Source organism: Mya arenaria, chromosome 7 (assembly GCF_026914265.1).
Source record: "Mya arenaria isolate MELC-2E11 chromosome 7, ASM2691426v1".
NCBI lineage: Eukaryota > Metazoa > Mollusca > Bivalvia > Myida > Myidae > Mya > Mya arenaria.
In genome coordinates, this window is record NC_069128.1 from 13491293 (window position 1) to 13514473 (window position 23181).

Genomic DNA, 23181 nt, shown 5'->3' on the forward strand with positions numbered 1-23181 from the left:
GTGAACATGAAAAAACAACGCACCTTGAGGTCCTCATTGCAGAATGCGCCTAGTCGCCAGACGTGACTGTCCCCGAAAATTGCAACTTTCTTCATTTTTAATAACAAGAGTGAACACAACATACATGCAATATATTTGAACACACCTTTATATATACTGACAATCTGACGATTGTGCTCAAGCCATGCCAAGGTGTTAATTCTGCTACAAACACTCATTACACGGTTCTAACTTTGATATATCAACAAGCGCTTTCATTAGGTACTGCGAATTAACACCTTTTTACCAAACACGTGAAATTTAACATATCACGTTCTCAAGGTGTTCCGACTTTAATTAGCCAATTTTAAAATCCATATTCGCTTTCAACTCTTCCCCAAATATTCCTCGCCTTTCTTTTTAAAAGCAAATGCTTACAACGCTTTTCTTAAAATGTATTCACTAAATCTATATTGTACTATTATTATACCAAGAACAATACGAATATAATTGATAAAACATACATATATATATAAATAGAAACACTGACGTGCAATGTACTCTTGAACTGCATTGCATTAAGAAATAAATATTCCGACTTCAGATGTTTCTCTCATACACCGCGTACTCTTACTTGTTACCTTCGTGTAAATAGAACAGAACAGATATTTTATTAAGACTTGTACAACGTACATCATCTTCTTAACCACAAATGAATAATAAATAAACAAACACATGGTATGACATAGGTTATACATAATATGAAATAGAATCATAAATACATTCAAAAAAATATTCAGGTGAGGATGAACAAAACTATTATAATTATAAGTCAATATTTAAAGTTGATCATCTAATACTCCTTTGTGTAAATACAAGATTTAATTTCTGGTTGACAGGAGCATCCCGTTTTGAACCTGACCGCCATTGGGGTTCAATACACATCGTATTATAGTCATCAGTGACAGCATGGTTCCAAGTACTGACCGCACGATAAGAATCTGTCACAGCGTCAGCGGGGTGTCATTACTGATAGGTATCAGACATGGACCAATACCTCACAATGACATGTCCATTATATCGATATTGAGACGAGTATTTCATGTATGAATTTAAATGGTATGCTTTATGATATTAAATCTTATATTAAGCATTTATTCATTAACCCTTTAGCACATAGACAAGTGGCCAGATTACACCTCCCAGTCAATAGCCATCTTACTGATAAGCAGTCCTTATCTGCATAGGTACTTTTCTGGATATTTGAAAATGAGAAAATGAATACAGCAGTTTGACCTTAAAATCAATGTTACTCCAAATAATTGTGTCCAAATATTTTTTATGTGAATTCATTTTTTATAGATAATTAAATTATCTAATAAATGGTGTCAATGATGAAATATTAAATTATTTTATTTCAGCTGTGAATGTATTTTCAAGATGGATTTGTAACATTTCTTTGAAATGTCATAATTGCATTAAATCAAAGGGTAATAAAATGCTGGGATCGATCTAATTTTTATTACCCCTATCATAAAAAAGACCCATCTGGATTAAAAAGCCGACAATTTATGTTCTTGTGTATTAATACACAGAAATATGTCAGGAATATCCGGTGTCATCCAGCTGAGAGATCCAGTCCAAGGTGTCTGTTTAACTTTATTACCCCCTCATAAAATTGTTTACAAAAAAAGAAAGCCGATAAATGATTTTCCGGTATGAATAAAAAGATCTAGATCAAACAAAACGCTTGCACATGACCTATTTTACAGCCAAAACTATGATGGACATTATATAAGCTTCACAGAAAATTTACCCATCATTTTCTCATTTACTAATTGTTTCTTTTGTTTGTAAACAAAATATTACCTTTAAGTAAATATAATCTCAATTGATTTTAATGGTAAACTGAACTGACGTAATATATTTAATGATTTACGCATCAATGAATTTGGGGGAAATTCCATACAGTACTTAGCTCGTGGTCTTATTACGTCACAATGGGATATCACACCTGCGATTGGGAGTATAAACACCTTCTCAATTTAGCAGACGATATTTTCAAGGGAAAATCAATACACAAAAGGTTAAACTTTAATTTTATAAACATCCGGGATATTGTTTACAAAAAGAAAGATGCAAAATTGAAATATTGAAATGACCCTATTGAAATATGCGGGCCATGCGTTTACATCCAGTAATGGATACGGTCGGCCAAATGCGTATACATCTGGGTCCTTCTGAGCTATTGGGTAATATTTTTTTGACAACACCTGAATAAATAGAATTGAGTATATCCTGTAATGCATAGGTTCTAGTTATGGCAGATTTATTCACCATTTATAAATGGTACGTTAGAAGATAGTTCAGAATGCATAATATATACAAATTAAGTTTTTTCATGAGCTACATTGAAAGTTACGGACGTTACTCAACATGCTTTGACATTGGTTTGACATAAAAATAAAGTGCTAAATTGGAGATGAATGTTAATTTACAACAAGTTGGATGCACAGTGTACATGCCCATAGTGATCATTTCTCAAACATTGTAATGTAAAAAAGAATAAAACATTAAATTGTAAGTGTTACGGACGTTACCCAAATTTTTGGACTTTACATTTGTTTCTACATATCAGATTTGACTTCTAAACTTATATTAGCTTTGTAATCTCTTCATTACAACGTAGACTATAATGTATGTACTTTGTAAATGTTTATTTGAAGGTAGGAAACAATTCTGGACAAAATAATGTTCGGATGTTACTGTTGACAGTTTGACCAAAATTCTGTTTGGACGTTACTATTGACATAGGGCATTGGATTAAAGCACCATATTAATATATTAAAAACCAACAAATTACATGCCCTATGGGTAAGAGGTACCTAAAATGCATGAGAGAGAGAGAGAGAGAGAGAGGAGAGAGAGAGAGAGAGAGAGACACCTGACGACGGTACTACTGACCTTTATATGAACCCGGTTGGAAACATGTTGTGACAATTATCAAGGTCACATGTTCTCTTGGGTGGACACAAAATAAAAGCTTCATAACTTTATTATTTTTCCCTCACCGTTTAAATATATTCTTTTGGTGGGCGAATTGGTGTGCCGCAAAGTTATATATATAAAAACACTTCTTGAGTTCGGCATTGGAGAAGTTTGGTAATCTATAGCTCTAGGCTAACAAGTATTTCTCCCTAATAGTCGATTTGCCAGATAGAGATTATTGTACAACTTTATCTGTGATGACATCATTTTCATTGTTACACATCATTGCTCACCCCGGACAAGTTGCACAGTGATCTCTATCTGGCAAATCGACTATTACCCTCTAGGATGGACCATGCACACGGACCTGGCTCCAACGTTATAAACGATACTGAAGTATTCCCATAACTTTATTTAACTGAAATCGCCTAAATTATAATAGAAAAAAATACCACAACAAATGATTGGTTCTCCCCTGTGATAAAGTCAAAGTCTAATTTAACTTAAAAATCTGAACACGGTTTGAACTCTTCTGGGTGTCAAGAACAGGGTTCTCCCATACATGTGATAAAGTCAAAGTCTAATTTAACTTAAAAATCTGAACACGGTTTGAACTCTTCTGGATGTCAAGAACAGGGTACTCCCCTGTGATAAAGTCAAAGTCTAATTTAACTTAAAAATCTGAACACGGTTTGAACTCTTCTGGATGTCAAGAACAGGGTTCTCCCCTGTGATAAAGTCAAAGTCTAATTTAACTTAAAAATCTGAACATGGTTTGAACTCTTCTGGATGTCAAGAACAGGGTTATCAAGGTGGCGAGTAACTGATGAATGATGCTCCCAGCTGACATCTTCAACTGTTGGCCATTTAAATCCACCTCTGGCAGCTTCCATATAACGAAACAACACTTCATCCTCCTGGACATCAATAACCTGAAGTCAGATGAAGACATTGGATGAATAATTAGTCAGATTGACACATTCAATCATTACAAATCAGTAATATAGTGTACTTAATGCTCATTTTTATCATCATCATCATTATCTATAGATGTAAAAGTAATAAAAGGCACTAGAGTGCAGGGGCTGTATTCACAGAGCTATTTAGGAAAGACATTGGACATAAGTGAAAATTTCAAATGCAGATATCTAATTCATTTTCAGATATACTTCAATGAAACTTGTCATAAAAAGTTTCATTGAAGTCGTATAGTTAGTAATAGAGAAGTCTGCATTTGAAATTTTGACTTAAGTTTAAGATTTTGTGTGAATACAGCTCCTGCACATGTCTTTTAGTACTGTTACAGCAGTTGTAGCATTCTGGTGTTTGTTGACAACAATATAAAATAGCTGAATGGAAGAAGGCAGTCATTCATCATCAACTTCTGATTTCATCATCATCATCAATTGTAAAGCAACACTCATGATATGAGTGTTGCACCTGCATGCCTTTATTGGACATTATACCAATCATCATCATCATCATCATCATCATCATCATCATCATCATCATCATCATCATCATCATCATCATCATCATCATCATCATCATCATTATCATCAGCATCAGAAAAGCAACAAATGGTATTCAACTAAGGGTGATGCACCTGTCTGTTAGTATTGTAACAGCATTTGTAGCATTCTGGTTTGTTTGTTGACATCATCATACTATTGCTGAATGAAAAAGGTAGTCACCATGATATCATCATCACCATGGATAGGTAGATCATCATCATCATCATCATCATGGATTGTTAGAGCTAAGTATAACTACATATATCCCTTTATTTACTATAAAAGGTATGTTACATGTACATCATACGACTATGTCTGGATTTAGGTGTTTTATACAATAAATTCATCTTATACAATAAATTCATCTTATGATTGGAAAAGAGTTTTGGTGGGTTAAAACAAAATTTACTTCAGAATGGAGTTGATAGGCAGGAAAAACATTGGACATTGTAGGTCATATAGGGCCGATGAGTATGATTATCATGAAAATCAACATGAATGACATCCTGTCCAATGAAGCGGTGTTCGGAAACTAATAGAGCCCGCCCTCCTGCCGGATCGAACACGGGACCTACCGCTTCCTATCAATGTTTGTGAATCCAAGAATAAATGGAAAGTTCTGTAACATAACAATGTTTCAAACACAAACATATAATGTGAACAATAACTATTAACAAGAACAAAATAAAGAATTCGTTCAAAGCAAGAGACAACTTTGTTTTAAGTGTATACCTCTGCTACAAACAGTTTACTGTTTTTACTGCATGGCAAGGCAACTTTCACGAATCCACCCAAGTTGAAATTCAACCTGTATATATATATAATTATTTATAATATGGACAGACTGAGACAATTGAATGAGACAATATGAGACAGCGTTTTTCGACGTCATGTCAACACGGATCAGTCGTCAATAAGCTTACGACACTAATATCATGTCAAATTTAACGTCCGTACACAAATGTTGTTATTTATATGAATTCTGTTTTATTCAACTTAAATGTTTCATGTGCAATCATATTTCTTAAATAAACATACATATTATTCATTCATACAAGTTTTAGCACAAGATTGTTTATAGATATAATCAAAATCTGTTTGGACGTTATGTAGAACACATTGACATACAGTTTAGGTGTAGAAGTAACGTCCATACATGAAAACAGTTTTATTCCTCTATAATATTACTTCGGATCTGGTTTGTCTCATTTACTTGATCATCAAATCAAATGTAACACATCTTGCAAGTAATGAAACAATATTCTATCAGATACATTCGGAATGTAGATCTGTATGTACAGATGTTATGGGTTGACGTAACAAAAAAACAAAAAGTCATTGTCCAAAATAACGTCTGTGATATTCAAGTGTTTCATGTACTTCAACGACATTCTCTCAATACACTGTCTGTACAGATACATTATGTGAAACATGAAGTGTTTTTTACCAATAAGATGGTGATTGTAAACTATAATACAATGCAAGAATGATAATATAGTATGTGGACGTTACGTTGGCAGTGTAGACTCAATGCATAGCGTTGTCCACGTGTAACGGGAAAAACAAAATAATGGTCCAAACGTAACGAGCATGCTCAATACAGACGATAACTATCGGGAGGCCCCCAGTATGCCGAGTGAAAACATCGAAAATCCAACACATTGTCATTTGTCATGTATAAGGAGGTTAATAAATCACCCCAATACATAAATACAGTAGAAACACAATATGACAATCATTTTCGGTTTGTACTACGCCCGTTATGCGCTTAAGAACATGATGGACCGACACCAACTTACCTCCTTTGCATCCATGCTAATTTTCGTTGTGTACACCGGGGCCCACAATTGATGACGTAGTACACAACACTGCGTTTCCGAAGTATAACATGTTTATAAAATTACGTAGTTTTGTATTTAATGATAAATAACCGGACGTTATAGGTTGGACCGACACATTAAACTTTGTGAATAAAAGTTTATAGTGGCGTTTCTGATCATCAGATTCAGGTGCAACGCATAAATATCGCGAAACCAGTGTTTCTTCTTGTAAAAGACCGCTCACATCACACAACATTATATGCATGGACGTATCGAGATTCCAATGTTTTCATGCAAAAAAATGGACCGACATAGTAACGTCCTAATGCACTTGTTTATCGGGACAGAAATACAAGAAAACAAACTGATTTAATCAAACTATTTGCGTATTTATATACATACTTTATTGTTGTATTGTTTGTTTCTAATTGCTGTAATTATGAAGCAATATTTACTTTTTTTTTACAGTTTGCATGATAGCACTCGAAAATGTCACAAATAACGTCCCCAAAATCGTCGTTTTTTAACAAATATTTAAAGTTTAAAAATTATTCCTAATAAACAGGACATTTTAGTTATCGTTTACTATATCCTTGATATAAGTTTTGAAAACACAAATGTTATTTATTTATATTCCAAGTATAATTGCAATTTTACAAGCATTTTTATAAAAAAAAAAAAATATTACTCAATAGCTCAGAAGGACCCATCTGGTAATGAGCTATGTCGGCCTATCTCGTATACATGCGCTAAAGGGTTAAATACACTTTCCTATCATTGTCATGACAAATGTTAAAATATGTTGATGATTCTTATTTAGGTACAGTGATGGTATTTATGTCAAATTGTACAATTTGCATTTCTTTCTTCGCGAGATTGTGCAATGAAACATAACAAGCGATTCCACATACCAGTTGAGACACATACAAATCGTTATGATACACATAAGAACAATTGTATAAATTAGGCACACAATTGTTAGATATTCTTTTTCTTATGTACAAGTGATTCAAAGGTAATATTTCTACTATTGATACAACCTTATTCATTGTGATTTGACTATAATGTTTTCTGGCTTCATGTGAATGACCGTTCGATACTCTTATTGGGTATCATATGAATTGTAGTTAGAAATTTACATTATATCTGCCGCCATGTATATATGTTTTGTATATGACCTCATTTGCCATGTTTATGGTATGAGAGAATAAACCGTGTTTGACTTTGACTTTGAATATAATCAACTCCCGCTTGATACCAATTATTCACCTTTCTCGACACACAACTTGTTCACAATACACAATTATTATTTATCGATTAACTTATACAGCACCATTTTTAACCACACGTTCAAAGGCGCTTTACAACGAAATAAACGGATAACTTATTACAGGAAATATCAATAACAAATAATACACCTTTAAAACATTCAATATACGATATACTTAAAATACGACTAGCAATCAAACACAATAAAATGTGATATTGAACTAGTCGTTAAAACATTAACATATATGAAATTAAAAGGACTTCCCGGGATTTAGCCATCCCCCTCGTCCGCCTTCCACACCCCCCTCCACCCACCAACAACTTTGGCATACAGGACAACCAAAATGAAGTATTAAATATCGGCGTACACACCCTCGCATACTCTTTTGTATACGGTAAGGTACGACCCTACCCTCCCTTACCTCTACAATTTGAAATGAGATATGTGAAAGTAGTATTTGAGGCTTCTTCGTAGCCACCACCCCCTCCTCCGACTCCCCCACCACTCTCCAACCAACCTCAACCACAACATACAACCCACTTAAACACAATACAGTTTTAAACCATACTGCATACGGGGATTTCGGGATTTCGGTAATTCCACCGACCGAGTTTCCAGTACTAAATAAAGCACCTCAGAACGCACAGACTGCACCAGATTGAACCATGGTTTTTAAAATTTTCAGATTGGGCATGACCCCGGACCCTCCTAACACAATTATGATTTCACATCAATAAAGTGCTAGCTACACCCCTGAAAATAACCAAAGAGCCTAGCCCTGTCGACAATGTGCCAAACGTAAAAATGTTTATATATCGCGAAAATGTATGATAATAATAGAAGGAAAGATCCACATGCCAGTCTAGATTAAATAACAATGTTTATATCAACAAAATATTAAAAATAATTACTTTTACTAGTTCTTGTTAATATAACATGTAAACTTACCCTAAAGTATCCCTTTTTCGACTTTATAGAGTAAAGGTACGGGACGTGGCAGCAGACAACAATTTTCTTCCGCGACACGCAACAAATAAGTTTGCAATGAATATATGTGGTTTAAATTGTGTTTATTGAGACTTTTAAACCTCTTTTAAAGCATTACCAGGATTGTAGCTAGGATGCACATGATGTGTACCCAAACATGTTAGGGGTGCAGGGGCATCATAAACCGGGAAATGTTCATACATATACATATGACTGTATATATATATATAATAATATATGGTTTAGGGCGTTATGGTATATATATATCTGTCCCCCAAAAAAGATTAAGTTCGTGTAAGTGCAAAAACCTGCGATGATGTTGTAAATTTTAGAATACATGTACAAGTCTAGTAATTAAGATACTAATATGTTACATGAGCTTTGTAACACAGTAATTTATTTCATAACAAGTTTTATTATCTTATTTTAGAACATTATCAGTTTATATAACATGTATAAAATATTATATTTATCAATATGCATTACTCATACTCATCTTGCATAAGTGAAGAAAAACACACCCCCCCCCCCCCCACCCTTAATTCGTCCAAGTTTACTTTTTAATTCAATATAGGAGAAAAAAAGTAATATAATACGCCCAAAATGCACCATTTCGGATCAGAAATTGATACAATTTTCTTGGGGGAGTACCCCCAACCAATCATGCCAACACTTAAAGCCAAACACATTTCGGTTCTGAGGGAGGGGCTCAAGTCAAGGTTACGCCCAAAAGTTACGCCACCTCTTACGTCAAATCCTGAACCCACCTCTGTCTTGTGACATTTTAGCTTATCACTTCATTTTGATTTAATTTTAGGATGCACAAAAATATTATTCCTACTAAACCCAAATGTTTAGAAAAAACTATTCTCTTTGATCAGCTTAATTTGTATTATCATTCTTAATATTTAGCCTAAAGTAAATGTTTGTAGCATTTTACTGATTATTTTATATTTAGGATATTCTCTGGGGCATCTTGTAGCGCCTGCATAGAACATATCATTCGAAACTCATTGGCCATTTTCCATCGAAAACAACTGCGGATGAAAACAGTGACATTAGGAGAAGTAGATCGTAAATTTTATATAAAGTATCAATTAATAGTAGTGGTTTAACGTGTATTTTGGTTTTACCAAGTTTAAACTGATTGCCAGTATTTAAAGTGTATTATTACATAAATTATTAAGATACCCAATCAGTTTATTCATTAAGTTTAACTGCTAATTTGAAATTATTACATTCAGCGCAGTTAAATGTAAAGATATCTGACATTGTAAAACGTCGTTGTTTTCGATGGAAAATGGCCGAGGAGTTCCGAATGAGTTAAATAATTCTAGTAGTAGATTTAAATATGTATCGATAAACTGATACTGTTAAATCTGATGTGTTTTAAGCTTTTATCGTGCCTCATAATTCATAGTGAGAGGTTATGCGTTTTATGTAAATGACTAATATACCAGTTTCAAGTTTATAAGCAATATCGGCAATACATAAGCCTTTGGCCATGAACATACACATAGTATGAGATGAACACAAATTGAAAAGGTGACAAATACAAATAAACTAAAAAAAAAACATTTCACACGTACAAAGTATAGAGAACACAAAAAATATTTTACTTTATTGTATTATCTAACTATGAAGCAATTGCATAAAAGCTGGCAGAACGTCGCTGAAAAGCATTGTAAATGTACATGTATTTAGATACAAGTCTTATATTGTTTGTGTTTTTTTGAAGACATTAAAACCCTAAATTTATTCAAGGTAGTCCATGATTTGAAAATATTGAATTGTAGACGTAAATCATAACAAAAAGGACAAGCAAACAAAAAATGAAATTCAGACTCAACCATATTAGTATTGCATAGTATTTTCGTTCTAAACGTGCAACATTATTGTACCTTCCAACTTCATTTTCAAGAGAGTGAGAACATAGTCGCAATCTCGATAATGCAATTCTATATTTATCATTCATATTTAGATCGAGATACTTTTCAAATTCAAAATTTACCTTGAATTGTTTATAATAATTTAACTTCGGTTGCGAATGAATGGTATCAGTCCAGTGTTGTACATATTGGTCGTGGAGGCGTTGTCTTAATGATATAAAACAAGAATTGTTTGTATGATCAGAAGACCAAACATAACTAAAACCGGGGGTGTCTAACACATTCTTTACAGATTTAGACCAGTTATCCTTAGCATTGCAGTTAAACAAAACTAACATCATTAACTTGTTCACAATAAATATTATTCATAAGCGAGGTTGGGGAAGATTTGATCTTGCACCAAAATTTAAGTGCTAAATATATGTTCTGTCTATGTACATAAATGAGACCGAAATAAACGAAAGGATGTGTTTGATTACGTCAAAATTGCAGATAATGGGCCATTAGAAGTTACGTAACGTGCCGGGGCTAGCTTAATCCCAAATTATATGCAGCAAACTACAGGGGAGTCACTTTATTAAGTACAATAGGAAAGTTATTTACCCGATAATATACAACTTATTGAACGATTGGGCTACATTAGATTATCTTAAAGTGAAGCGCAAGCCGGTTTTAGTATAAAAATGGAGCAGTTGGCAACATGAATGTCCAGTATTATTTTATCGATGCAATGAAGCAAAATATGAAGCTGTACGTCAGCTTTGTAGATTTAACTAAAGCATTTAACTGTATCGTTGAAGGTAACATCTTCTACAAAACTAATTAAATATATATGGAATCGGCGATAATACAATATCTTTTTAGCATTTGTTCAATGTATGACTACGATTTAGAAGAATACATTATGATTAAATATTTTAGGGGAGTCGATATAAGTACTCTTAGCTTTTGCTATTTATAATACAGACAACACGTACTGTAATATTTGCAGATTCAAAAGTAGAATTACGAAATTGATTCAATTTTCTTACAGATTATTGCCAAACTTTGAAACAGAATCAACAAAACAAAGGCCATGGTATATTGCCAAGTGTTTTTAGTTAACCGGTTGATATAATGCAAGGGGTTTAATCACGGTTGGTTAAATCAAAGGGTTGAACATGTCAAGTATCTTTTACATCTTCAAACAATTAGCGAAATAAATATGTATGCTAGATGGACTGAAGAGTTAAGAGACTCGACTAGAGCATCCTACCTATTTTAGTTTTCTAATTTTAATTTCAACTAATACTTAGATCATTTAGTTAAGAATAAAAAGAGAACACAGAAACGCATAATCAAGGTTTAGAGTATCATCTCACCGATAATACACAATGATGGGCCGGTTTCATAAACCACATTCAATACAAACATCAGCTCCGTTATAGTTTTGAATAGGAATTTCGTTTCCTTTTAGGACTTCATTTATACTCTGAAATACTTATGAAAAAAATATAAGCCGATATTTTTGGCGTATTTCTGAAAATCACTGATTTTCTTTCAACAGATAGCACTAATACGCAAACTATCATGTTTTATATAATAAAGCGAATATATAAGCAATTGTCAAAATATTCTACAATAAGACACTTTCCTACAGTTGAAACAAGAAATATATAACATGTGGAGGATCTTAAACATATTATATTTCTATAATTAAACATATTACTAAGAAAAAGATTTTAATAATGCAATTGAATAGCCACTTAAGTTTTCTATTGCTTACAATAATACATTTATAATTATGTTGTTTATATATATAGATAGAGAGATAGAGAGATATGAGCTTTTAGAGTTTGTTTATTTTTGCGAAAGCTTTACATGCAAAGAAGGGCATTATTAGAGACAACGTGAAATTTGAAAGTCCACATCATAAACGGAGAAGTGTTAATATACCTATGCATACATACAGTGTCAACATAGTGCAACATAGAAATCTGAGTAAAGTGAACTTTTTACACATTCAATACATAACACATTTCAGAGATAAAATATCAACCCTCAATACATAAAAATCAATGAATAAATTTTAGTAGTATGCAATGGTACATGTATGCAAATGCTGTTGATAATAGTTAAATGTTATAATACATTGTACCTTCAATTTCAATGTTATTCTTTTGAATAATTTCTTTGTCTGATGTGAGAATTTGTATTGTTTTACAAACTACGGAAATGCTTTTTTTGTTATAATAAAATAATTCTACAACTTTATTTATTTTTTAAAGTATTTGTATTCATTATTTTAAATATAACAAAATCCTTTACTTTGGGAAATTGAGAAAACTTGATTTGTGGTACGATACTTTGAGTTCATAATAAAACACCTTATAGTATACACTTTTATAGATCTACATGCAATTCTTTAATATGTTCACAGTTTTCCTCTGACTTTTTTTCACAAATATATTGAACTGTCTAATCATTATCATCAGATATGTAATCAGGAAATGTTACATATATGTATATACCAATTCAACATCTTGGAGTCCGTGTATACAGTAAAAAAAGGGCTATGCAATTTTGTTCGAAATGATTTTGAACATTTCATATATTGAAATATTCTTAAAATGCATGAAAGTAAATATGTGAATCTAAAATATTCAACAAAGCAGTTCTTTAAATTATAAAGAAACTGTATACTCAAAGAACCAAGGAATTTTGCGATGTTTCGAATAAATATTTATTTCTCAAAGATTAAGGCCAATTCATTTTGATTGGCACTGCAATCATCGTCAACTATAAAATATTAAATGTATTTCATTTATGTTATTAAAGGTCGAGAAATTGAGCTTAAATAGAGATTTCTTTAAGTTATTTTATAAATATCTACATTGTTAAATAATTTTGTAGCATGAACACTATTATAGGAATTCAAATTAACAAATGAAACCGATTATTTTGATATAAACCAACATACTTGGTGATACAGAGTTACATTTACTTCAGCGTAACGTTTACTATATAACTTGGTGTAACGCTTTATTCGAAAACAGTATATTAAAAATCACTGACAAAAATCCCGTTGTTTAGAAACCAAAGCGCTTTTAGCATAGCCTTGTTTTAATTTCCCCTCCTTAAACAATCACCAGTTAATAGGTACAATGTGTTAGAGCCAGAGTTGTCTTCGGCATAGCTCGCTAGGTTGCTTTGCCTGGTTCCCGGTTCATATAAACCTGGAGAGATACATGTTTTTATTCTTCGTGTTTTTGTATGATTGATAACAAATGTTATTATTGTGTTTGCAGAATTTCTGTGGATGAAAGAAGAAAACATCAATAAAAACAGGTGTTATTCAAGTAGGAAGTTCTAGGATATGCTAAAAAATTGTGATCTTTATTATAGCTTCTACATGCAGTCTCATTGACAGTTTTACATCTTACATATTAAAGTGCTAGTGAATTGTTTTCAACCAAATCAAAAGTAAATACATTTTACTTGAGAACTATGAATTAATTTGGGTTTGAAAAGAACTGTAGACTTTATTATAGATTCAACACGCAGTTTCATTGAATGTTTTACATCGTGTTACTGGATTGTTTTCGGCCAAACCAAGAGATGGATTAAGAATGAATTGGGGTCTAAATGGATCTGGGATAATAGTCCATAGAACATTGATCCCAACATTCTGACGTGTATGACATATGTCCGGGTTTGTTGCGGAACACCATATGGTGATAAAGCAAAGTTCAGTGCCTTTTTCATGCGGTGCTAAGAAAACGTAAGCTAATGTCTGTTACATGTGGTAATTTGCTTACTAATTGATATCGTACGAATCAGTCTACAATGTACACACAAAGGATAACTTTAGTGTAACGAGATGGTAAATGCATAGTTTTGGTGAACATTGTGGATATTGACTGTTAAACATATATTCTTCGATTTTTGTTATATTGTTTTATATGAAGTGCAATAATTTACGATGAAAATGTTCGGAGCTACGTTAAATATATTCGTGTTGTCGATATTTATCAGTTATGTTTTAAGTGATGTTAATGTTGAATCGAACAAGCACGACAGATCTATAAATGAAATAAAGGAAAATGTTACTCATGAACTCGATAATAAAATCACTACCGAAAATCCTAACGTGGTATACAAAGAAACGGCAAACACTCGTTCCACTGAAAACCCATCCTTGGTCAAGAACCAGGATACGACCGAACACCAGAGGAGCGAAATGTACGGGTCTACTCCACCTCCGATCAAAACATTAAATGGACATTCACACGCTATGGACCCAATTGATAAGTACTTGGTCGGGGGAATACTTGATATAGTTGATGGGAAGTTTGAAACGTTGAATAAACGTGTCATGACTTTGGAACGAGGGATCAATAATATGCAGTATTACAATGTACGCAGTTTCAGAGTTGTTAATACTCACTTACATGCAGTTGATACCATTCTCCATAGTCTACACACACAAGTTAATCAGGTGGAACAACACAGCCAACTGTTTGAACAAAGTATAGGATCTGTCAAACACGAAGTTACTGACCTCCATACAAATAATTATGCCATGCTTCAAGCCATTGAACAAAACCTTGCCTTTTATCATGCAGACTTACAAAGTAGACTAAGTGAGGTTCATCGGGAAATTGAAAACACAAACCAGCGAATAGATGATATGAAAAATGAAACTTCTGAGTTTAGCAAAGAGGTTGATGGACTACGATTGAACCAGGAGAGCATACAGATGGGCATGGCATCAGCGAATGCGTTATCAAAGGAACTCATTAAATCATCGCACTTGACTCTGAATGAAACACAAATGATTAAAGAGAGGTCTAAAGACATTGAAATTCAAGGTTATAGCATGAATAAAATTATAGAGATAATAGCTAGAAATGTTTCTATGATATCAAAAGATTCCGATGAAATGCGAAACGCCATGTCCCTGATTCTTGCAAATATATCAACAAATGAGATACATATGAGAGCAAGAAGGCCCCATGTCGGAGAACCAGAAAGTGTTCTTGACGGTGATTACGCAAACGAAACATTCCAGGAGCTACGTGTGACCAAAGAGCAGACACACATATCCTGTGCAAAGGTATTTGAGCTTCTGGATGAAAAATTGAAACACATGAATGTGACAGTTTCATCCACCAAAGACAACTCACCACGAGAAGATTGTTCTTCTTCAAAAGATTTTCCCGCTGATTTCAAAAATCAATCAAGGAAGCTTATGCGAGCACTTGCTACCGTCAATGAGAATGTGTACCAATCAGTTACACTTTACAGACACACTGGCAATCTTATAGAACGTGTTATTTCAGACACTGACATTGTTGCACAAGAACAGATGAAACTTAGAGAGGATTTAGTAAATTTTCTCCTCAACGGTACGTTTGAACTCTTTAACCGATCCTTACCAGAATTTTCCGATCTTAATTCGCGAACACAAACCACACAAAATACAAATGAACACACAGATGAGAACAAGTGTGTCTTGAGTGAACATATACTACAAGAAATGTCCTATCTGTCGAAGAACAGCTCTCAGTTAATTGAATTAATGACAGATATAGCTTCCAGTAGCTCGGGTGCACTGAAGGATTCACTAAATAAATTAAACAAAGAGATTGAACTATTAAGCAAACAATCCCCTTCGTTTGAGAATTTCAAATTGCCCGAGCATGCAGAGGCGTTTTCTAAGGATGAGCCGAAAACTGGAAATAACATCTTAAGAGACATTCAGAACAAAACGGACTTGATTTATCTCTTTGCTGAAGCTATAGCATCAAATACTGGTTGGATACCATTTGTTTACCACAGGGTGAAGTATGTAGAAAATCAAGTTAACAAATCATTAAATATAATTACTGGAATGGACACAAAAACCGAAGAAATCCTTCTGAGACAGAAGGCAAATATGGCATTTATGTTTAAACCAATTAAGAAACATCTAGATGAACTAGCTGACGACTTGAATTTTGATTCCAAGTCACAGCAAGCGGATAAGATATCTTCTTCAACACCCAGTACAATGGAAACAGAACCAATCGTTTCAACAACACCAGTTACACAAAATACAGCTGAATTCGAAGCTGGTTTTGGCGAGAGTTCACAAGAGGAACAAGGAGAAAATGTTTTATCATCCGCTTTGAATGGAATGGTGGAATTTATGTTCCAAACATCGAAGAAAGTTAACCGGTTGATTCCGGCCTTAACACATCTTCTAGGTGAACCAGGTAAGATTATAGTGTACGAGTACTTGATCTAACTTATTCTGCTGTGTTGGCCAGTCGAGCTATCAGATTCGAGCGATTTGGTCTCTAGGTTGATCTCGTGAACTGAATTATATATTTTTTGTATTTTTTATGCAAAAAAAATAACAAAAATCAACACTTTTGTTCGTATATGTTAACATACATATATTAGACTTTTTAAGATTTCGTACAACTCTTAGAAATTGAGTTGTATGAAATATAAAAAAAATCTCATATATAAATATATTCAAACGATTTCATCTTGTTATCGTTTTGATATGTGAATTAAAGGAAATCACTCACATATTTAATGTTGGCAATAACAGTCTCTTTAATGCATAAAATAACAATGAAAATACTTTTCCAATATGGTACAGTATAATGTTGTTTATTTTAACCTAATATAATAACTGAATCTAAAGGAGAAGCATGTTTCTAATTCAAAAAATGCTTGGGTATTTTATAAACAGATACAGTATGGTTCATTTCAATTTGGGTGGATAGAGCACTGTCTTAATTGTTTGTAATTGGACGATAAGATAGTGTAATTGATAAACATTCGTTAAGTGTTATCCTTGTTTACCTTGAAATGAGATTATGCTGAAGTCAACAAATAAATACCATACACATTGTGGAGTCCCAGGTTTCAACTAAAGATGCTCGTGGCAACTAAAATTGCCTCGTTTGTTTATATGATTCTTTTTCATGTACTTGAGAACCCTCATTAAATTGGCACGTGTTGTTCGTGCGCACGTGCCACAGATACCTCCCTGGTGTTCTGCTTCGTTTGAGACCTAGAAAAAACAATAACACTGACACACTTTTAAACAACTAGGAGGCCACATACTGATATAAAAGTCTGGTTTCATGAAAGTACTTACCAAGTGAACGGTAGATCTCAAAACGGGGTCTAGTTTGCATCTTATGAGGAGGTTAATGAAGAGCAGATGTTTCATTGAACGTTTTGCACTCTTATTTTATACTGAAAAGGCGTAGTTTTACGTTGATACCAGAATAACGTATCCAATGAATACTAAATATGATCGAGGTACTGTCCACTCTGTAACTTACAACTGAATACGTATATAAATATAGATAAGTATATAAATGCACTCGACTTCAAATTGAATTACATGGAAACAAAATGAAACGATGGAAAATGTTGTTAACGGTTCTTCTTTATCATACGGTCAGCGAAATTCCAAATGAAACTTACTCGTTCCTTTCAGAACCATACATCACACTGATAGATGGCGGCACAGATCGGGGAGGGCGTGTCGAGATTTACCACAAGGGGGAATGGGGTACGATAGCCACGCCCATTAACCACGTGGAAGCTTCATATATATGCCGGAAGTTGGGTTATCTAGGAGGTGTGGCCACTGTTGGGGGTCATTTCGGCTCCGGTTCAGGTGCATTCTGGCAGCTGAATGTCACGTGCCTCAGGACGCGATGGTGCAACGCTGTGAGCCATGTAACTGACCCATCAGCGTACAACCACAATGACGACGCCGGCGTTATATGTGGTATGCTACATTCGATAATTAGTAGTATGTTTAGTTCGAATTATTTAAGTTCGGCTACAAATATACATTAGTGACATAAATGCGTCTATACCGCGGATTGAAACTATCTGTACAAACCTTAATATGTTCTGGTAGACACGGTTTAGTACAACCTTGGTACAACGTTCTCGATATTAAAGCGGTTCGATATCTGTTATACAAATACAATTCCCTTATTTCAGATCATATGCTTCGGCTTACTAAAATAAATGAAGATGACGAATCTGAGATAGCACGCCAATCCGGAAAGCTTGAGATATATCACCAAAACTCGTGGGTTCCCGTTTGTCACGACAGCTGGAGCCAAGAGGAAACGATAGTTGTGTGCAAACAGTTAGGGTTTGTAGAAGGTGCATCAAGGCCAGTTCAGGACAATTCAATAACGACTTCTGATTGGATGATGAATGTCACGTGTTCCGGACACGAATACAGACTTGATGCGTGCTCATACAGTGGATTTGTGTACAATGGCTGTTCATCGTCGAAATATGTATATATTGTATGCAGTTAAATATAATTCCACTGCTTTCGAAAATACCAGGTTGTACGTATAAAATGAAGCTATTTGACTCGGACTGATCTCTTTTGGCAGTATTATTGTTCGAATTCCATTTCCGCCATCCATTAGTGTGTATAATTATTTGGAAAATATACTTCGGAATATGTAAAAGAATATTTGTTCACAGTTTTATGTTTAGACTGAAGAGTATAATATAACTGTGTAGAGTGATGTTTTGAAACGATTCTTCTGCTAACTTTGCTTTAGTGACTCTATTTAATGAGCTTTTTGTTGATTTCAATCTTATGTACATAGGCATATACATACTATTGACATTCGAAATAAGGCCTCTGAATAAGAAACTTGTTTAACATGCACATGTCTGTTTGACAATCATCAAAACTCGTCCATCTTGGACAAGTTTCGGGATAGTCAAATATGTTGGAAAAATGGCCGAGGTATTGCGATTGGTCTGTTTGAGTGTATGTGTTTTGATATTATATTCATAAAAATGTATTATTTACTACAAGTTTGGTATGATGTTTGCTTATAATGTATTACTCATGTACCTTGAATACCAGGTCGGAATAAATGACATATGGGCCATTGTGGGGTGTATGTGTTTTGCTTTGAAGGTCCGTTTTGGCCTTTTTCGCATAATCTACCTATCATCCTTTCCGTGAATACTAATTTTCGCAGCGACATGATAATTACGAAGCGGTTCGTCGTTTATTTTTAAGTAAATTTTGAATTCGCAGCCGCTCAAATGAATGAAAATAAAAATTTACAAAATAAATGCGGTCTACTGTGTTGATAGTACTAGAATTTATAATAAATGTTGAGACAAGTGTGCAGTTATGGTCATACAAACTAGTTTAAGGCCAAGGTACTATCGTGTTCCATGGCAGCCTCTTCCTGTTTCATTCACTTACCGTTCCAAGGCGGCGATCTCATCATTATCGGTATAGCTATTAATATGCGGGTGTGGTCTGTTTGCGGTATTTGTATTTGTGTAGGTGGTGTTTATATGCGTGTGTGCTCTGTTTGCGGTGTTTGTATTTGTGTAGGTGTTTATACGCGGGTGTGGTCTGTTTGCGGTGTTTGTATTTGTGTAGGTGTTTATACGCGGGTGTGGTCTGTTTGCGGTGTTTGTATTTGTGTAGGTAGAGTTTATACGCGGGTGTGGTCTGTTTGCGGTGTTTGTATTTGTGTAGGTGTTTATACGCGGGTGTGGTCTGTTTGTGGTGTTTGTATTTGTGTAGGTGTTTAAACGCGGGTGTGGTCTGTTTGTGGTGTTTGTATTTGTGTAGGTGTTTATACGCGGGTGTGGTCTGTTTGTGGTGTTTGTATTTGTGTAGGTGTTTATACGCGGGTGTGGTCTGTTTGCGGTGTTTGTATTTGTGTAGGTGTTTATACGCGGGTGTGGTCTGTTTGTGGTGTTTGTATTTGTGTAGGTGTTTATACGCGGGTGTGGTCTGTTTGTGGTGTTTGTATTTGTGTAGGTGTTTATACGCGTGTGTGGTCTGTTTGTGGTGTTTGTATTTGTGTAGGTGTTTATACGCGTGTGTGGTCTGTTTGTGGTGTTTGTATTTGTGTAGGTGTTTATACGCGGGTGTGGTCTGTTTGTGGTGTTTGTATTTGTGTAGGTGTTTATACGCGGGTGTGGTCTGTTTGTGGTGTTTGTATTTGTGTAGGTGTTTATACGGGTGTGTGGTCTGTTTGCGGTGTTTGTATTTGTGTAGGTGTTTATACGCGGGTGTGGTCTGTTTGCGGTGTTTGTATTTGTGTAGGTGTTTATACGCGGGTGTGGTCTGTTTGTGGTGTTTGTATTTGTGTAGGTAGAGTTTATACGCGGGTGTGGTCTTTTGGCGGTGTTTGTATTTGTGTAGGTGTTTATACGCGGTTGTAGTCTGTTTGCGGTGTTTGTATTTGTGCAGGTGTTTATACGCGTGTGTGGTCTGTTTGTGGTGTTTGTATTTGTGTAAGTGGTGTTTATACGCGGGTGTGGTCTGTTTGTGGTGTTTGTATTTGTGTAGGTGTTTATACGCGGGTGTGGTCTGTTTGTGGTGTTTGTATTTGTGTAGGTGTTTAAACGCGGGTGTGGTCTGTTTGCGGTGTTTGTATTTGTGTAGGTGTTTATACGCGGGTGTGGTCTGTTTGCGGTGTTTGTATTTGTGTAGGTGTTTATACGCGGGTGTGGTCTGTTTGCGGTGTTTGTATTTGTGTAGGTGTTTATACGCGGGTGTGGTCTGTTTGTGGTGTTTGTATTTGTGTAGGTGTTTATACGCGGGTGTGGTCTGTTTGTGGTGTTTGTATTTGTGTAGGTGTTTATACGCGGGTGTGGTCTGTTTGTGGTGTTTGTATTTGTGTAGGTGTTTATACGCGGGTGTGGTCTGTTTGTGGTGTTTGTATTTGTGTAGGTGTTTATACGCGTGTGTGGTCTGTTTGCGGTGTTTGTATTTGTGTAGGTGTTTATACGCGTGTGTGGTCTGTTTGCGGTGTTTGTATTTGTGTAGGTGTTTATACGCGTGTGTGGTCTGTTTGCGGTGTTTGTATTTGTGTAGGTAGAGTATATACGCGGGTGTGGTCTTTTTGCGGTGTTTGTATTTGTGTAGGTGTTTATACGCGGGTGTAGTCTGTTTGCGGTGTTTGTATTTGTGCAGGTGTTTATACGCGGGTGTGGTCTGTTTGTGGTGTTTGTATTTGTGTAGGTGTTTATACGCGGGTGTGGTCTGTTTGTGGTGTTTGTATTTGTGTAGGTGTTTATACGCGGGTGTGGTCTGTTTGTGGTGTTTGTATTTGTGTAGGTGTTTAAACGCGGGTGTGGTCTGTTTGCGGTGTTTGTATTTGTGTAGGTGTTTATACGCGGGTGTGGTCTGTTTGTGGTGTTTGTATTTGTGTAGGTGTTTATACGCGTGTGTGGTCTGTTTGTGGTGTTTGTATTTGTGTAGGTGTTTATACGCGGGTGTGGTCTGTTTGTGGTGTTTGTATTTGTGTAGGTGTTTATACGCGTGTGTGGTCTGTTTGTGGTGTTTGTATTTGTGTAGGTGGTGTTTATACGCGTGTGTGGTCTGTTTGTGGTGTTTGTATTTGTGTAGGTGTTTATACGCGGGTGAAGTCTGTTTGTGGTGTTTGTATTTGTGTAGGTGTTTATACGCGTGTGTGGTCTGTTTGCGGTGTTTGTATTTGTGTAGGTGTTTATACGCGTGTGTGGTCTGTTTGTGGTGTTTGTATTTGTGTACGTGGTGTTTATACGCGTGTGTGGTCTGTTTGTGGTGTTTGTATTTGTGTACGTGGTGTTTATACGCGTGTGTGGTCTGTTTGCGGTGTTTGTATTTGTGTAGGTGGTGTTTATACGCGTGTGTGGTCTGTTTGTGGTGTTTGTATTTGTGTAGGTGTTTATACGCGTGTGTGGTCTGTTTGCGGTGTTTGTATTTGTGTAAGTGGTGTTTATACGCGGGTGTGGTCTGTTTGCGGTGTTTGTATTTGTGTAGGTAGTGTTTATACGCGTGTGTGGTCTGTTTGCGGTGTTTGTATTTGTATAGGTGGTGTTTATACGTATGTTTATAGTTCATTGTCCCTAAAATGTCCCTCTCAACATGTTTTAAATATTCGTGCAGGCTAGTATAAACACATTCGCGCAAGCAACAAGTTATTATTTCTTTTTACTTTACTTAATAATAACTGTTACAAATAGCCCATAAGTAACTGCCAAATAAAAATTGAACGTCGAAATGAAAAGTGTACACTCGAACCTATTTTGACAGAATTTAGGACGTTGGCCCCTTGATTTATTTATAAACAATAATATCTGGTTACATAATTACGAGTAGATAAGGAAATTAACGATTGGTTTTGTTCTCAATTTGGATATAATTGAATCAGAGTGACTTTTAAACCTCGATTGTGATAACACACTGTTCAAAATGCTGACATTGCAGCTGGTGGCCATAATTGTGACAGCGCTTCATTCTACTGAAGATTTACCAAATTAAATGGGCTAATGGTTGCATCTCAAATAAGGTCCTATAATATCATGAGACTTGGCATTGTTTGGGTTTATTACTTAAATCAGCATCCATGTTGTAAAAGTGAATTGTTAAAAAGGTCAAAAGTAATTGCCAACATTCTTAATATTGAGCGCGAATACTTGTCAGCGCGCACGGCAGTTGTAATAGTCGGGTTCCTTCAGATCTCCTCTCTATTATTAAATGTTTTTAATTCCGGCGATTTCATTAATCTATCTTACACGCGTAAATATTTATTTTATGTAGTTTTTTTTGTATTTTTGGCGTTTACGTTACCTTATAAATATTGCAAAATGATTTCCAAATAAAGCTTTATTGCAGATAGTGTTTTAAAGAATATTTTCATAATATTTTAATACAATCAGGTGAACAAACCTTTCTGATTAGA

General features: G+C 34.8%; 3 protein-coding genes across 4 annotated transcripts in view; 1 reads left to right on the top strand and 2 right to left on the bottom strand.

The window, feature by feature from the left end:
- Positions 1-8586, bottom strand: part of LOC128240883 (gem-associated protein 2-like) — a 34080-nt gene extending 25494 nt beyond the window's left edge. The window contains exon 1 of one of the 2 annotated variants that reach the window (XM_052957862.1): positions 8520-8586. The gene's annotated coding sequence lies outside the window, so the exon portion shown is untranslated. Of the gene's footprint in view, positions 1-1848; positions 2133-8519 lie in introns of those variants that run through there. The other variant, XM_052957863.1, reaches the window with a different exon arrangement.
- A 5076-nt stretch (positions 8587-13662) lies between these two features.
- Positions 13663-19371, top strand: LOC128239852 (uncharacterized). The gene is made up of 3 exons (XM_052956300.1): positions 13663-16683; positions 17931-18227; positions 18449-19371. Exons 1-3 carry the CDS (start codon positions 14409-14411, stop codon positions 18775-18777), a joined length of 2901 nt encoding a protein of 966 aa, XP_052812260.1. The 5' UTR covers positions 13663-14408; the 3' UTR covers positions 18778-19371.
- Positions 19372-19736: 365 nt separating this feature from the next.
- Positions 19737-22340, bottom strand: LOC128240929 (uncharacterized). The gene has a single exon (XM_052957923.1). It carries the CDS (start codon positions 22338-22340, stop codon positions 19737-19739), a length of 2604 nt encoding a protein of 867 aa, XP_052813883.1.
- Positions 22341-23181: the final 841 nt, after the last annotated feature.

Excerpts from the sequence above, each read along its gene's own strand:
- LOC128239852 (XM_052956300.1), top strand. The coding sequence starts at position 14,409 with ATGAAAATGTTCGGAGCTACGTTAAATATATTCGTGTTGTCGATATTT. Across the intron at positions 16,684-17,930 it reads ACATCTTCTAGGTGAACCAG|AACCATACATCACACTGATA; the intron begins GTAAGATTATAG and ends CGTTCCTTTCAG. Across the intron at positions 18,228-18,448 it reads CGACGCCGGCGTTATATGTG|ATCATATGCTTCGGCTTACT; the intron begins GTATGCTACATT and ends CCCTTATTTCAG.
- LOC128240929 (XM_052957923.1), bottom strand. The coding sequence starts at position 22,340 with ATGAACTATAAACATACGTATAAACACCACCTATACAAATACAAACAC.